At 49.1% G+C, this 17,544-nt stretch overlaps 1 protein-coding gene across 1 annotated transcript in view; it reads left to right on the plus strand.

The window, feature by feature from the left end:
* Positions 1-510: 510 nt before the first annotated feature.
* Positions 511-17,544, plus strand: part of Prep (prolyl endopeptidase) — a 102,677-nt gene continuing 85,643 nt past the window's right edge. The window contains exons 1-2 of the mRNA XM_052163601.1: positions 511-741; positions 5,598-5,672. Of these exons, the coding sequence (XP_052019561.1) occupies positions 697-741; positions 5,598-5,672 (120 nt within the window). The 5' untranslated portion in view covers positions 511-696. The remainder of the gene's footprint in view (positions 742-5,597; positions 5,673-17,544) is intronic.

A 17,544-nucleotide genomic window follows, 5' to 3' on the forward strand; every position in this document is an offset into this window, starting at 1 on the left:
GAAGAGAGGAGTCATAGGGTAAGACAAGGAGCCTAGCTAACTAGCAGTTCTTTCACCTCGCTCCCCATCAGTCAGTATATCAACAAGGGGTCATCCATTGTCTTGATAACACCTCCAAAGAACCTCCAGTTTGGAGGCTGAGCTCCCCGCGTCCATCAAGGGTTAAGGTAGAGGAAGGGGGGTGTGCTTCCTTCACGATCATAGTGAATCATTTCTTCTTCTATATCCAGAGTGGTGGGCGAGCGGGTTGGGGAAAGCCGGCCTAGGCCAGGGAAGTGGCAAAGTTTCCTTTCCCGGGCCCGAAGTGGGGGAAGGCGGGGTAGCGCGGGGCTGCGGGAGGCTGGTCGCTGAGCGATCGGCGTGGCGCGGCGTCGCCAGCGTGCTCCTCCGTGCGCCCGGGCGCGGCTGGCGCTCCTGCAGAGGGAGCTGTGCGCCCGCTCTGGCGCCCGCACGGCGACTCTGCTCCCTCTTGCCGCCGCTTGGGCCCGCCCGCCGGGGAGGGGCTCCCGGCCGCGCCGACAGCGTCTTCCTGCTTGGCGCACAGCCCCACCGTGAGTCCGCCCGTGCACGCCGGCCCGCCAGCTGTCCGTCCGCCCGCCTGCTCGCCCGCCGGCTCGCTCGCACGCCGCCCTCCGCCGCAGTCCGCGCCCAGCCTGGTCCGCGCTCCCCCCTTTCAGCCCGCACCCGGCTCCAGCCATGCTGTCCTTCCAGTACCCCGACGTGTACCGCGACGAGACCTCAGTGAGTACCCCGCTCTCACCCCGCCGCCCGGTCCGCGCCTCCCGCAGCTCGCCTCCCGCAGACCCCCGCGCGCCCCGCGCCGCTCCCCGGCCTTTGTTTGCGGGGCCGCCCGGGTCGCGGGGCTCCTCCCAGCCTGGAGCCGGCGGCCGGCCGCGGCCCACGTGCCCATGCCGGTGGTCAAAGCCGCTCGGCCCCAAAACAGACCCCTGGGCAGGCATGGGCGTCTGGGGCCAGTGGGCAACCAGCTCGTACCCCTGTGTTTCTAAGAGGAGAAGCGGTCTGGCTTAAATATGGTGGTAGCACGAAGTGTGTGCTGGTGTGTGTGCGTGGGAAATGATGTAAGATTTGAAAACAAAAGCAAACTTTGAGAACTTGGAATTTGCAAGTCCTTAGAGTTGAAGCTCATTCATTGTGCTTTAAGGCTGTGCTGTCCCCGAATCGGGTGCCGATTTGGTTGCCGGGGTACAGGTAAGGAGACAGAGTGTTCGGGAAGGAGCAGTGGGCCCACAGTGTGCTGAGGCCAGCCAAGTTTGCTTAAGAAAGGAAGTTAAGACAGGGTGGCCTTTTGCAAAGAAAGTTTTCCCCCATTGGGAGTTAACTGTTTACCTAAGCTGCAGGTGAACTCTAGGGTAACTTCAGACCTAGTCAGTGAAATTCAGAAGTAAGTGTGTGTGTGTGTGTGTGTGTGTGTGTGAGAGAGAGAGAGAGAGAGAGAGAGAGAGAGAGAGAGAGAGAGAGAGAGAGAGAGAGAGAAGTTTGGAGTTAAGTGGATTGAATCCAAACATTAAGGCCCTAATTCCTGTAGTCACAGCCTGATTTCTCAGGTTACTTAAAATAGAATCAAAGTAAAAATATTTTTGTATAATACCATTCTATTTTCTTCCTGTTTACTTTAATCTGGTTCATGACAGAAAATGTACTCTGGATTCAGCACATCACACACAGAGGTAAAAGTTCAAGTGTTAAAGACCATCTTGTTTTCAAATGAACTTGCAGGTATCTCTGCTGCATTAACCAGTGACCCCCTGGTAGCCATGTCTCTCCATTAACCAATGACCATGAGAGAGCTGTGTCTCTCCGCCTGTTCAACTGTTTGCTTACTGAATTCATCTTCAAGGGGACGGGTTAACCCCCAGACAACCTGAAGGCTGTTTGTTGGTGTGTGTCACTATCTGGGTGACATTGGGCAAATCTCTCACCTGTCATGAGTTCATGTATGAGAGGCCTTCTGTTATAAATGGACTATTGGGGCTGACAGGCCTTGACTTGCTCATGGAAGACTTGTCATCTCAATGGCCGAGCTCTGCCATGGGCGAGGTACAAAGGTGTGAAACTGTTCTCACGCTGAGTCTTGAGTGTCTTTTGGTTTCCAGGTTAGCATATGTATACATATGTATGCTATCAATAATGTGCATTGTGTGTGTGTGTGTGTGTATAGAAGTACCATCTTGTGGTTTTGATAAATATAGTCTTAGGGTTTTTCTTTTTATCTTGAACCTAGGGATGGAGTGGGGGTAGGATTGGCTCTTGCTTAATTTTTCCTTACTCCAATCTGCACCAGCCTTGTAGTTTAATGGTATCAAACCGTTTCTGAAAAGGTCAAGTAGGGATTTTATGAAGTTTTCTAAAAGTTTACACACGTCTGTAAAAGGGGTGTCTGGAATTTAGTACACCCCATCCCTTCTCACTGACGATCTCGTAAGTCCATGGCCTTGGCGAAGGAGTTCCAGCCTGGTCTAGCCTCTGGCCTTATGGAGTACTAATATTGGCCTGATAACCTGCACGGTGGCATTTTCCTACAGTGGGCTTCTACTGACAGATCGTAGCCTTGGCTTCATAGCTCGACTGTAGCTTTTGGAGAGTGGGTTTGGTCCCCTGTAGCATATGCTGGAGATTTCTGTGGTCCTGTTTCTCAGTGACCAGATTTCAGCCATGTTTGTATGTTCCCCTTGACTATGGAGTTTGAGTGTGGAGCTCACGTGTCTTCATGAGCAGAAGGTTTCATGGAACGCCATTGCTACGTATCTAACAGGTCAGGAAATGTAGGCCTCCTGCACGACACTCGAGCCCTCATAAAAGGGTGCTGAGTTAGAGAACACCGAAAAGGATGGGCAAATTTCTGTCAGGAGGAGGAAATAATTTTCTAATTGAGCTTGCAGTTGGCTAGCTAAGGGAGAATGGACATTCCGGACTCTTGAAAAGAAAATAAAGCCATAGTTGTGCAAGTCTGAATAGCTGTGAGATTTAATTTAGTTGTGGGGTAGCAGGGAGATCCTCATGACTTCGATGTCCACAGAAAGTCAAGCTGGGAAGTAGCTGGGAAGAGAAACAGCTCCAGGCTCGATGGGTCCTGGTCTTAGCTGCGGGTGTTCACCTGTCTGTGCTCCACCCCCAACAGGCGCATGTGCAGTGGGAACAGCAGGGAGGGTTGTCCTATCAGGCCTCTCAGGGCCTCTTAGGTGAAGGGTGCCTTCCAGACTTAAATCATGACAAGAATTATACGTATGTGACTATTCAAGGGGCATAGCTATGAGAGTCTACCAAAGTCAAGTCTAATAAAGAGGGGAAAACTGGGAAGAGGACATGGCGGACTGTCGCTCTGGGGACTGACAGTAGGAGCATCCTAGCGAGTCTGAATTTTGACTTGGTTAGCATCTGCGAGATTACTAAGATTACTGCCAGATCTGGGAAGGCAGAGCTATATGCATCCTATTAAGGACCATTTTGGAGTTAGTCTGGGATGTGATGCCCTGGGTTCTGAGTTCATGATGGTTCTGCAGCCACGTACTTGCTGGGGTACCCTTGGTCAAGCCTGTGTACCTGAGGACAGAGGAGAGTGACGCTGGGGTCAGCTACAGTGGGGCTGCACTCCACTTATTCCGCCCTCCCCCCCAGGACCTCGATTGCTCTAGCTCTTTCTGGCTTTAGTTTTCATACGTCACAGCAAGGGTTGGATAAATTAATGTGAATGATATCCGTGGCATGATGTTAACTCACAGTCTTCTGCCTGTGCATAATAAATCCATTGACCTTTGTTCTTAGTAACCTGGGAATTTGTGTTTTGCAATCTGTAACATGGAAATATCAACAGGTTTTTTTTTTTTTTTTTTTTTTTTTTTTTTTTTTGGTTTTTGGTTTTTGGTTTTTTGAGACAGGGTTTCTCTGTATAGCCCTGGCTGTCCTGGAACTCACTCTGTAGACCAGGCTGGCCTCGAACTCAGAGATCCGCCTGCCTCTGCCTCCCAAGTGCTGGGATTAAAAGCGTGCGCCACCACTGCCCAGCTTTTTTTACATATATATATGTATTACATTTACATATATATATATATAAAGCCACATATACAAATGTATATGTATTACATTTACATATATATATATATAAAGCCACGCTTTTTTGTATAGCAAAGTTGTGAATATTCAATAAATACTCATGGTAGCAACGCTTCCCCTAGCTGGGGAGCTGCTAATCCAGTTAACTTTTGTCCTTAGGAGAAGGTGAGCTTGGGGATATGCCCAAGGACATTTTTAAAGGGTCTGGACTCCAGCCTTCCTGGCTGGTTTGGCTGCAGACCTGGCTCTGAATGTGGATGACTGACTGTAGGAGTGTCGCTCAGTCCTGTGCCTGTTAGAGCGCCCGAGAGGCCCTTCAGAGCTGTGATTTCTGTATTGACGGCAAAGAACGTTTTTATGATAAGCCTATTATATATCCACTCAAGGTGTCAAATGAGAAAGAACTGTAGAAGAGACGATCTTAACATGCTTTGAGTGAATGGCGATCAGCCAAAATTGAGTGTCCAACGTGGAAAACTGGTGTTTATGAAGACCCCCGAGGATCAGGTTTTGTCTGGTTTTTAGGTCCTTGCCCTGGTCTGCCCATTGTGTCATGAGTTCTTTCCTGCCTGCTCAGCCTGTCCTGTAAGCCCTCTGCCTCTCAGGTGGCTCCAGGTCGGGAGGAGTGCAGACAACCAGGTGGTATAGGCAGGGGATTCTGAGGCTGCCTTTTCCAGGAGATGTGGCCCTCCTTGGGGACTAGCAGAAGCAAGGACAAGGGTCCTTCTGTGATAGAGGTGACATTCCTGCAGCCCTGTACGAGAATACTTACCCAGAGTGCGGCACTGCTCAGACTAGACTGGAGAAGCTGGCAATGGTTTAGTTAACCAGGTTAATCTTGACCCTACATGTGTGGGGAGACCGGGCAATGGCTTTTACTTTGAGGCCAGGTCTTGGACTTTGTACCACTCTCAGACCACTTAGTGGGGAGCTCCAGAGGCTCCGCCCACACCAGGCTCTACCAAAGTCGGGCCCTTGCCATTTCTGCTAGAATTTCCTTTCTTCGAGGGTCAGGGTGGTCTAAGTGGATGATGGCGTTCGCGCTGCCTTGCTAGAGATAGAAGACCATCTCTATAGCAGTACAGGAGAGGCCATGGTCTGAGCATGTGCCGTGGTGTGTAGGCCAACTTCTGACTCGGAAGCAAAACTGATCATCTACCCTGCTGCTGAGGGTTGATCTCATCACCGAAGCTCAGTGCACGTGTGTGGCGGTTCCCTTCCAGACGTGTCCGGTGGTTCCCTTCCAGACGTGTCCATCTTGTGTGACCTTCTGTGTAAATCCCAGCCACACGGTTCTGAGTTCTTCTACCCCAGCCTTTGTTCCGTGCAGTATAATCTTCCCATCCTGGCCTTCCATCTTCCTTCCCTCTCAAGCTAAAGTTCATGTGGTAATTTGGGCAGACATGTTGCCAGTGAGCAATGCAGAACTTTGGCCTCTCCCGTTTCTCTGATACATATATTCAATATTTGTTTTTTACTTGAGCTTGAGTGCTAATTACTTAAGACCTCATCTTGTCTTCTTGCAGGTGCAGGATTATCATGGACATAAAATTAGTGATCCGTATGCTTGGCTTGAAGACCCAGACAGCGAGCAGACAAAGGTAATTCTGGTTTGGAGGCACCGATAAGCCACCTTAGTGACCCCATTAGTGACCCCATTCACCTGCAGACATCGGTAGCCTCAGGTTTTCCCCATGTCTCCCTATTTTTCTGCCTTGGGATAGTGCACCTGTAGGTACCTCAACTTTTTGTCAGATGTTTAGGGAGGGAAAAAAAGGAGCAAACACATTTAGTTCCTAGAGTGAATAAATGTAAATAAATGTAAATGCATGTGGCTTGTCCTGACACGGATGAACAGCGATCTTGGGGTGGAAATCCTAGAAGGGATGAAAAAAACCCAGATTGTACTGGAGACACAAGGGCTGATGCCCCAGTCCACCTTGGGATGGAACAAGAAAAAAATTCTACATGATAGATAAACACTAGTTTGGATAATCTAATGCTGGTTTTAACACAACAAAGAAAACAGCTAAATTGTAAATATAAGAGTATTGTTCAGTTTTGTTAAAGTCAGGGCAGAGGGAAAACTCTTTAAGAACATAAACTTTTTTTGTTTTTTGTTTTATTTTATTCTGGAGAAACATTTTCAAGGGCTCAGCTGAAGTCTCATTAGGGAAGTTCTGCTCAAATGCTGTGGGGACTGCTCTTCTCCACAGTGGAACTTGTCAGTTATATACACGCCAAGTGGTTGGGTTTGCATGGGAAGGACTACTGTGCCTCTGTGTGTGTGTGTGTGTGTGTTTGAGACAGGGTTTCTCTATGTAGCCTTGGCTAGCCTGGAACTTGCCCTGTAGACCAGGCTGGCCTCAAAATTAGGATCAAAGACATTACTACCACACCTGACAGATTCATCTTAAGCTCCTCACCTCTTTGAGGTATTGAGGTATAGTCTCTCTCTCTCTCTCTCTCTTTCTCTCTCTCTCTCTCACACACACACACACACACACACACACACACACACACACACACACACATAAAACTTTGTACATGAGAACATGTGTACTGGGGCTGGGGAAATGGCTCATCAGTAAAGTTTTCTCCACACAAGCTTGAGGACCTGAGTTAACATCGCCCATGCTCATAAAAATCTAGGTGTAACTGTAACCCCAGCCTGGTGAGGTAGAGTCGGCAGGATCCTCGGGTTTTACTGATCAGCCAGTCTAACAGGGTCAGTAGACTTCTGGCCTCCACATGCACTCATATGCATACATGCATACACCCATCTGCATTTACATGAACACACACACACACACACACAGCACAAGGACTGTTTCTAATATGCTCATTGTCCTGGTTAGTCTTTGAGGACTTGACACACCCTAGTTACCTTGGAAGAGGGAACCTCATTTAGGGAATGGTCTTCATCAGATTGGCCCATGAACAGGTCGGGGTTGTTTTTTTTTTTTTTTTGTCTGTTGATGTGGGAGGGCTCGGCCCTCATGGTCGCTACCATCTTTAAGCAGGTGGGTTGGGGCTGGATAAGAAAGGTAGTGGAGCAAGCCAGAAAGTCGCATCCTGCATGGTCCCAGCTTTAGTTCCTGCCTCCAGGTTGTCACAGTGATGACATATACAACCTGTAAGACAAATAAATCCTCTCCCCCTACCCCTACTCTCCCAGCTGCCTTTTCTCATCAGGTCTATATCAAGAACATAAAGCAAGTTAGGAAATGCCATTTCACAAGTTTGAATGTCCTAGAACCCTAGCACATATGCCCCCCCCCACTTATATATATTTTTTAATTAAAAAGAAAAGGCAAGTCGCATGCTGTCCACGTAATTTTTCAGCACAGCCTCCATATCCTGTCTCAGTGTGTCATGGGCCCACAGCACCACATGTCAGGTGTTCCCCGGAGACCTGAATTCAGATTCCAGATCTGCTTACATTCCCTGGAAAGCTCCAGCTGCTGCAAGCGGGTCTCCGTGCTTCAGCAAGGCAGGAACGGGAGTCGACTCCACCGGGCACGCGAGACATGGCGGAGGAGGAGATTGTTCTGACCAGAGGTCTTGGCTGTCTGTCGTCTTCCTTGCATCCCACAGATGGGCTTCGCCCGTCCTGTACGCTGGACTCTCTCTCCTTCAGCTTGGTTCTGTCACCTCCCTTCCTGGGTCAGCTGGCCTCCATCTGGAGCTCTTGCCTGCAGTCTTTTCCCAATTCCCTCAAGAAAGACACAGCTGAGGATGGGTGTGACGGCAAAGGTTGAGTGTGCACATCCTCTGGAAAACCGCCCCGAGTGGAGGTGACGGATTTTTTTTTTTTTTGCCTGAAGCACCAGGTCCACCCTGGGCCTCTCATGCTGGTTGTCTACGTAATGTGGTGATCTCACAGGGGCCAGATGCTCTTCCTTAGTTGATGGGTGCCTGTTCTGCTGTTCCTCCATTCCTAATGACTGGTCCTGTGGATAATAGAAGCCAATGGATGCCAAGCTTCCGGTTAATAGATGGGACTTTGCTAATTAGCGATGTTACAGTTGGCCCCTGATGGATGCTAGTGATGTCTTTTTATTTTCATGGTTTAGATTTTTTGGATGCTTCTTGTGCATCAAACATTTTCCTGAGAGCTTTGCCCAACCTCTTGTGTTAGAGTCTGGGATATTTTTTTTTCCCTGTATTTTGCAGTAAAGGACTTTGAAGTACTAAGTGTGAATTAAGTAACTTGCCAAGGTCACCTTCTGATGTTATTTCCAGGAGTGGAACCTGGCAACAGAGTTGATTATTCAAAATTAAAATAGAGAGTTAATGTTGGGAAGTAGTGACATAAGCCTTTAATCCCCCTACTCAGGAGGCAGAGGCAGAGGCAGGCAGGCGGGTTCCTGAGTTCAAGGTTAGCCTGGTTTATAGATCAAGTTCCAGGACAGCAAGTACTACACAGAGAAACTCTGTTTTGAATCCTCCCCCAAAACAAACAAGAAAATCGAAAGACTAAAAGAAAATAAAGACTTTTTGGTTGTATCTGCTTTGGGGATACTGGCTACAGGAATGTATCTGTGACTCTGCCTGCCAGCTCCACCCCTACAGTCTGCTCAGACAGCAGCTGTAGCTGCACCTCAGACATCTGTCTCAACTCTTCAGACATAGCTTCCTGATTGCTTTCTAAAGGGGCTTGGTACTGGCACCGTCTTGTGTCTTCCTGGAAATGAATGGCTTAAATTTTTGTTTTCAGATTTAAAGGGAAACCAAGTAGAGTATCCGTCCTTTCTTTGGATGAGGGGGGTTATAGGAGAGGGGCACAGAGTCCTCTGCGTGTGTACCTATCTGTCTGTCTGTGTCTGTCTGTCTTCCTGAGTCTAACATTTACTGAGTTGGTTAGATTGCTTGGCCAACAAGCCCCAAGGAGCCTCCTGTCTCTGATTCCTTAGCCCTGGGATTTGGGCTTACAGAGCGTGCCACACACCCAGCCTTTTATGTGTGGTACTGCTGACCTGTGCTCAGACTCTTGGGTGTGTGGCAGGTGCGTTACCATCAGCTGTCCGCCCAGCCCACCGAGCTGGAGCGTTTCCTGCCCGTGATTGCCAGCAGTTCCACAGAGGTGTGTTAGCGACAGAGGTGTGTCAGCTGTCGATGGTGGTTAGAGGACAGTGTTAATGCAGCCTGCATAAAACATCATCAACATCCTTGTACTTGGCATGAAACCACTCAGAAAAGAGACATGCTTGTAGCTTTTTGTCCTGAAAGAGCATTGGCAGTCTGTGATTTGATCTAATACTTATTAATGTAGGTTCTCTAATTCTGACTGCCCTGGGCACTTAGGCTTTATAGGAGTATCAGAGAAGACATATAACTTGGAAAGCTCTGTAACAGGCATGGGGTTCAGAGGGCGCAGGTCCCGTGGCAACCTTTTCAAGCTGTCAGGGCCAAGCCTTTGTGTTATAGGAGACACTCCAGACTGTAGCTCACACTCAGCTTAGTGCATAATCCCAGCTGAGCGCGGGAGGGAGGCCTGTCTGAGGTCCTAGGAGCCCTACTTGTGCTGCGCTGCCGACCATGGGCCTTCCTAAGCTGAGAACAGGTGTTCCTGCAGAGGAGACACGGGCCTACTCTGGGGTTGTAGGTTAGCGGGTCAAAGGCTTTGGGGCCTGGCTTCAGTCAGCTACTCCAGGGATGAGAGGCCCGTGGGCTCGGAGGGGAAAGGCACCAGTGGAGTTGAGGACCACGGCAGTGATCACTGTCACAGCTGAAGGAGCTTTGCTCTCTGGGGTGGAGGCCTCTGTGCTGTGCGATGCGCTGCTTCTTTGTTGTGGTGTCAGCGAGGAGGGAAGTGGAAGACTCTTTAAGAACTAGGCTTCTCACGTTGTCTTGGGAAGCGCAGCATTCCGTTCCTCTAGCTTCAATTTCGAGATGTGTTTCCTGAAAAGCAGCTGCCTCTCACTGTTTGGCTTGCCCTGCTCGAGGCCTTCTCTGACTGCCCCGCACCCCACCCAGTCCTCTGGCCTCGGGAGGGAATATCCCTACCTTGGCAGAGGAGCTGCTGGCCTCTGCTACAGTGAATGGGTTTTACACACAGTGAAACCTCATTGATGTACACGAGGTATCAGGCAGCCAGGCCGGTCTTAGGCGTGAAATGCCTAAGTCCCTGTGAGGTTTGCAGTCCTGCCCTGTCAGTCTGTGTTTTCCGTCACTCCTCCTGTGCTGGTCCGCAGGCAAAGTCTCCGTGTTCCTAGACGTGTTGTGCTTGCCTTTCTCCTGTCACCTGCCCCAGCTCACCTTCCTCAGTGTGTAGACAGAGCTTGACTCGGGTGACGACTTACCATCACAGTGAGGGGAGCACTGTGCGCCAAGTGGCAGCAGCAGTAGGGGTTCTTGAGGGTAGCTTTTCTTCAGCTAATGATGGAGCATGGCACTGTCTGACCATAGCAGCAGCTGTGGCACCAAACTGGCCCAAGTCAACCACCGCGTCTCCAGTGTCTCGCATTGCTAATACTGTGCTATCCCGTAAGTGTAGCCTAGGGAAACCACTTTCGACTTAACTTTGTTTTAAACTTTCTGAGGGTTTATCAGGCTATAACGAAGTTAAGGAGCTTCTGCAAATTGCTGTCTTTGAGATCAGAGGCCAGTGTGTCTCCAGACAGCTAATGCTGCGTTCAGGGGAGCTCTGGTTGTTTGTAGTTCTGTCAAGGGCTCCTCCTCTTGGCTCTGCCTGGTGTCTCAGGCCTTTGGAGACTGTCACTTACTTTTATCATCTGGGCAGCATCTTGGGTCACTGCAGGAGTTGTAAACTTGGGTTTGTTCCCCAGGAGCTGGCAGTAGTCCCCAGGGACCTTTTATCGTGCGCTTGGGGACTGTAGTGATTTTATCAGTTTCCTTAGTCCCTGGGTTTGGCTCTGTCGCTCTCGGGTCTAGATTAAAGCAGCGTCTGTAATCGCTTTCTCTTTTCCCTGCGCACCCTTTGTCCCTTCATCCTCCTTTCTGACTGAATCCTCGCCTTGGCACTGAGTTACTGAAGGAGATGTGCATAGGGAAAGGAGGCATTTAAACCTTTCAGGGGATGGCCACTTACGTTCTAATTGTCAAGCCAGTCTCTGGTTTCATCAAAACTCTTGAGTGTCTGTCAGGCACTTGAGGAACCAAGTGTATAATCAGCTGCGGGTACCTGGTGGCTTTTCCTCTCAAGAACTGCTCCTGGCAAGTCAAGAGTAGCAAGTCCGTTTCCCTTCTGTTTCTTGAGAGAATTCTGAATAGGAACCAGGGGAAAAAAATCAATAGCAAAGATTGTGTGAGTTGTTACCCTTTCTAAAAAATATAAGATAGAACTGCCATTTCTCTTGGAGAGTGTAGTGTAGCTTTTCTTCCCTAGAGCATTGTGTCCTTCCCCTTCCAGTTCTCCTATTGACTGAGCCGTCTAGGGGAGCCCATTGCGATTGCTGGTAGGGAGACGAGAGGCCCGGAAACACCGTATCTTCTTCCTTGGCCCACGTGCCTCTCCTTTCCTTGTGTAGGACAATTAAATAACCCAGTGTTTCTGTAGGATTGATAATGTCACGGGTGGACTGATGGAGGACGGACGTTAGGAGATGAACACCTGCTTTCTTGGGCTCCGTTCCTGTATCTGTTAAGATCAGTTGCCTATGTGCTTGCTTTGGCTTTAGTTTTGCTCTCTAATGTTAAACCTAGATGTACGTAGGGGGAGTTGCTATTCGTATTAGTCTGGCCTAGGTCTGCCTGGAGCAAGAGCTTTTCCTAGTGTGGTCCAGAGCCGGAGACCTCTGAGACACTTCATCTCACCCTGTGGCATTAGGTTGCAGGAAAGCCAGTGGGCTGGAAGCCTGCTCACTGGGATTTCAGAGCAGTGTAGTGCTAGTGAAATTGCTGCTTTAAACCACAAGGTAGCCATGAGCGCTGACTGGGGAGTTGAGGCCCACAGGGACTCAAAGCTGTAGGCTGGCTTTGGTTTACTGTGTTCTTTGAAGACTTCATGACGCATGGAGATGTCTGCTTTGTTCCTCCAGTCTATGAGGTGCTTCCGTGTGGTGGGATGGAGTATTTGCTAGATGACCTAGAAGTTGAAAGGCATAACTAAGCCCTTGGTTTTATTTGTACTTCTGTGACCAAAGGAAGCTATTAAATTAAGCACTCACTTCCTTTATAAGAACAAACAACTGGGCACTGCGGAGACAGTTCAGGGTAACACACGGTTCAGAACCCCAGAACTCACGTGAAAGCAAAGCAGATGTGGTAACCTGCCTGTCAGAATCCCTGGAGCACTGTTTCTCAGCCTTACCAGTGCTGCAACTCTCTGTACAGTTCCTCACGTTGTGGTGACCCCAACCATAAAATCATTTTCATTGCGACCTCACAACTGTCATTTTGCTACTGCTATGGGTTGTAATGTAAATACCTGCTTTCCGATGTCTTTGGTGACCCCTGTGAAATCTCTAGAGGGGACTGAATACACAGGTTGAGATCTGCTACTCCAGAGTAAGGTGGTTGGTTAGCTAGACCAGATAAACCAGTGAGCTCTGGATTCAGGGAGCGATACTGCTGAAATATAGAGAGATCAGTCAAGGAATATGCCTGACACAAACCTTTATACACACAGGTTTGCCCACACATGTGTGAACACAGACACACACACACACACACACACACACACACACACACACAGAGTAAAATATAAAAAATAGAGGCCAGATTTGCTCATCCTTTAGCTGTGAGGTCCTGACACCCATGTGAGGATGTGGACCTGAAACTCCTCTGACCTTCCACAGTGAGGCAAGGTCTGACTGAACTCTGCCACTTACAGCGGACCAACTTCCCAGCCCTGCTCTTAGTCCCCAGCTCAGGGTCAGACTCTAAAGACTCTGACTTCTCACCTGCAACACCTAGCAAGTTTTCCTTTTGAATTCTTGATTTTTCACACACAAAAAAGGCACATTCTTCCTTTTGATCTCCATTTTGGTACAGCCCACTTGAAAACTCAGTTTTAGTGTTTCCAAGCATGGCAGCTAAACTGGGCCGGCGGTCACCTCAAAGCTGTTTGGTGGCTCCTTTTTATTTGCTGCATTGTGAACCACACGGGCAAAGCTGGCCTATGCAAAGTACCCATTTGTTAATGTCTCGTGTCAGAACCTGGATAGAGAATTACACTGGATGTCACTCTATCAAATGGAGACAGCAAATGCCTTAGGTAAGTAAACACAGTGCCACATATTACTACAGCCTCCAGGGCTTCTGTCTCCAGTCTTTCTTTACCTCCTGGGGATTGTGCAGCCTGAGTTGCATTTGTAAACATACTTTACCCAGATCTACACTTGACGTTATGTATTTAAGGGTACAAATTCCTTTTGATGCTTGCTGGCATAGTTGTCAGAAGAATGCGGAAGTCGCTGGTGCCTGGTGATTCCTTTCAAGTCTCCCTGCCTGTGGGTTTTCTTTGTCCTTGTCTCAGTTTCTTTACCAGAGTCTCGGAGTCATTTAATTTTGCTTATTATTACTGTAGGTAAGAATGTGTGTTTTGAGGATCAAACTCGGCCCATCAGGGTTGCACGTCCATCTTTCTGGCCTTGGACCGGGTAGCAGAGTGTTTTATGTAAGCAATGGAAGCTGATTCAGGCTGTATCAGGCAGAGGGATTAGCAGCAGGATTTGAGGGCAGTTCCAGGGGTGGCCCTTGGGCCACACTAGAGGCAGGCAGACCTCTGTGAGGTCCTCTCAGTTTGCACATGCCACTGCTAAGGCTGTGTGCAGTGCTGCAGTCCTCTGTCTCTCGTTCAAGCAGCTGTGCCCCCAGAGGGTCTTGGTCAGCCAAGCTCTGGACAACTACTTGTCTCTTGGTGCAGGACACTGGTTCCCGCACTGGCAGGACAAACGACCCGGATTCCTGCTCATTTAGGAAGGAAGGGGAGTAGACCGCGGCTGCTCTGGGGGCCGGAGGCCCTCAGTCTCTCACCTGTCCTCACCTTGCTCAGTCTTCTGCTCTTAGGCTGCATATGCTGCGATGTGCAGCGTGCCAACGTGGAATGCACGCGTGACTTGCTCTGCAGAGAGACTGCCTGAGCTCTCAGGTCAGTGCTGGAGGAAGCCGAGTTGCAGGTTGAGTGGAAACTTGGACCCTGGTCCTTCTTGGTTTCTAGCCGAGAAAGTTCCACGATAGGGAACTTTTTTTTACCAGGCACTGGTAGGACGGCTAAAGACGTCCGCACTTCATTTTCTTGTCTTCCCTGTGGCCGTTGACTCCGGCTTCTGTGGGGTTTGTGAGATGCTCACTTCAGCCAGATATGTAGCACCGGTGTGTACCGTGTGGGACGTCTCAGTCACTCCTCACACCAAAGGAGAAAGAACCAAAACCTCAATGCAAGGATAACCAACTGCCTTTTGTTTTCTCCCATAAGTAGTAGTTCTCACTCTGTCTGTCTGCCCTTCTCCTTTGCTGTGTTTATGGGGAACAGCACTCACTCTGAAGTTGCCAGCGCCCTCTGGAGCACCCGGCCTTGGGAGAAATCTTCAGTTCCCATCTCTAGTCTTTTTTTTTAAAAGATTTATTTGTTATTATATGTAAGTACACTGTCGCTGTCTTCATACACACCAAAAGAGGGCATCAGATCCCATTACGGATGGTTATGAGCCACCATGTGGGCTGGGATTTGAACTCAGGACCTTTGGAAGAGCAGTCGGTTCTCTTAACCGGTGGTCTTTGTGATCTACAGAGCCTGGGAGGCTGACTCTTCCGAGGTAGCTGGGATGTGTGTGGAGGAGGGGAATGCTGCCTCAGGTTTATGTAGGGCCCCTCGCCAGGCTCTGTGGCTCCACTCTTCCAGTCCTCCTCTTATATTAGCATCTTTGTAAATTACAGTGTGTCGAGAGTAGGGTGGGGTGGGGGCAGGGTCTAGTTTTTCTCACTGGGGAACCCCAAGTATCAGAACCCTTGGGGCTTCTGGGTGATCTGAGCATTTATTTGGACCTGAGCTGTCGAATCTCTGAGTCCCTGGCAGTGGGGGTCCGAGCCTCCGGACGGTCTTTGTTCTCATCTATTTCTTCGTAGGCTGGTCGTCCATCAAATGCTATCCATCGGCTTCCCCTTGGCTTCCTTCTTCCAGACTTTTCTTCCTGCTCCGTTCTTTCCAATGATTCCAGAGGACTCTGCACGCGCTTGGAATCTGGTTATTCAGGTGGCGATATGTGGTCATTAAATGAGCAACTTTAGAAGTAAAGACAGGGTTGGATTCCAGCTCCACAGTTTTAGTGGCTTGTGTGGCCAGGCTCTGAGCCTTTCAAAGCCTCTCTCTTCTTACCTTGTAATTTGAAGAAACCACCTCACATAGATGTGAAAATTAAATGATTAAATGGTTTCGAGCCGTTCGTCAAAATCACAGGCACATGGTAAGTGCTTAGCAAACGCTCGGCATTCATTGCCCCTACGCTGGGCAGTTTACACACAGGACAGGAACTATCTGCTTCTCCGTGATTTGAAAGAGCTCCTTTATGGAGCTGTGTGGGACGAGGCTGTGTCTTATGACTGATCTTTGAGCCTTTCCAAGAGCTTCTCTTAATTTAAATCATCTGTATTCCTCAGGGAACGCCCATTTTATCAAGGGTTTTATTAGGATGTTAGCATAGGCTAGGTGGATCTCACACTCCGTGGTCACACCGTTGGGCTGTGTATCTGTGTCCCTTCAACTCCCCTCTAGTTTGACCAGAGCTTTGGCCAAATGTCTTTTTTTTTTTTCTTTTAAACAGGAAAAGTAGTTCTTTGACTCACATGCTAGGCTTTTAAAAACTTTTACTCGTCAGTTTTCTTACTTTTTCTTTTGAAATGTGAATGCTTAGCTTAAGTTTAGTCTAGCTCAGTGATCTCTGGTGTAGACATTTTTTTTTTTCCAGATTTTCCAGTCAGCTCTGGGATAAGCTTTGGTCAGTCTCTGCTGGTCCTGACTGACCACTCTCACTCTGTTCAGCACATTGTAGGCTCCTGCAACTGTCTGTCCAACTGTCTGTCCAACTGTCTGTCCAACTGTCTGTTGGGCCTCTTGATTAGCAAGTCTGAAATCCATGGAGAGGAGCTTGTTGTAGGAGTGCTACTTCGGGGAGTCCAGTGTGTGTGTGTGTGTGTGTGTGTGTGTGTGTGTGTGTGTAATGTGTGTGTGTGTAATGTGTGTGTGTGTGTTTGGGATCAGCCTGGTCTAGGAGTGTGTGTGTGTGGTGTGTGTGTGTGGTGTGTTCAGGATCAGCTTGGTTTAGGAGTGTGTGTCTGTGTACAGTGTTCCTGGGACCTGCCTCATTGCCCATTAGGCCGTTCGCATGTTTTCCAGCTGGCTGTGGTATGGATGGGAAAGATAGATCTTGTTCCTTTAGGCTCCACACGCCTTACAGCCTGCTGTCTCCCAAGACTAGGTAGTCTGTCTCCCAGTGTGCACCTCTGATCTCAAGAAAGCATCTTACTGCCTTGCTTTGTAGGCAGGAATTGATGCGAAGCTGCCATTATAATGAGCAGGACTTGCAGAAGGATGTCGAGGGCAGACTGCACAGATTGGAGGCTGTGTGTGTCACTGTAGGGCTGGTCACACTGAGGCACCAGCGCAGGGACCCTAGGTCCTGAGTAAGAGTGAGCAGTTGCAGCTGATGCTCTCATGGGGCGGGAATTGACCGCTGCTTTGCTTTCCAAGAGCCATTTGTGAGAGTCCTGAGTGCTCACTGAACCAGATGCCTCTCAGGCACAGGGAGCGCTCTGCATAGCCAGTCTGTGGAGAGATCAAGTGGGCCCTGCCACTGCCTTAAGAGAGCCTTGTCTGTGAGCCTTCCTCTCTGGAGGCTGCATCTAAGGAGTGGATACTCTGGTTGGCCAGCAGGGGTCAGGCATTCTTTCCCAAAAGTACCTAGAAGAACCACCTGTTGGTCACATCTCATGAACTTTAATTTATAACCCCCCCCCCCCCCCCCGTGCACGTGCGCCCTAGTACATATACACATACACACACATTACACACATAGTCTTTTTCTGGTCATGTCTCATAAACTTGTATTTGGCCAAGTCTTATGAACTTTAATTTATAATCTCTCTGCCCCCCCACCCACCCATGTACACTCATACACATTTTTTTTTGTTGTTCTGGCCACATCTCATGCGCTTTATATTAGTGCCTGCCCCTCCCTCCCCCCTCTTTTTCTCTATCTCCCTCCCTCCCTCCCTTCCTCCCTCCATCTCCTGCATCTCATATTTTTTCTGGCCACATCTCATGAACTTTGTGTGTGTATGTTTGTGTGTGTGTTTGTATATGTGTGTGTATGTATGTTTGTGTGTGTGTGTGTGTGTGTGTGTGTGTGTGTGTGTGAGTGAGTGAACAGGTGCTGCCCTGCAGGTTGCATGCATGGAAATGTGGAAGACAGCAGTTGTCACAGGTCTCTAAGCTCCGCCCCATCTCTGAGCCAGTCCCTCACTCAGTCTGCAGCAGAGCACAGCTGCAGCGATCCGGCTGGGACCTCC

This window comes from Apodemus sylvaticus, chromosome 19, assembly GCF_947179515.1.
Source record: "Apodemus sylvaticus chromosome 19, mApoSyl1.1, whole genome shotgun sequence".
NCBI classification, from domain to species: domain Eukaryota; kingdom Metazoa; phylum Chordata; class Mammalia; order Rodentia; family Muridae; genus Apodemus; species Apodemus sylvaticus.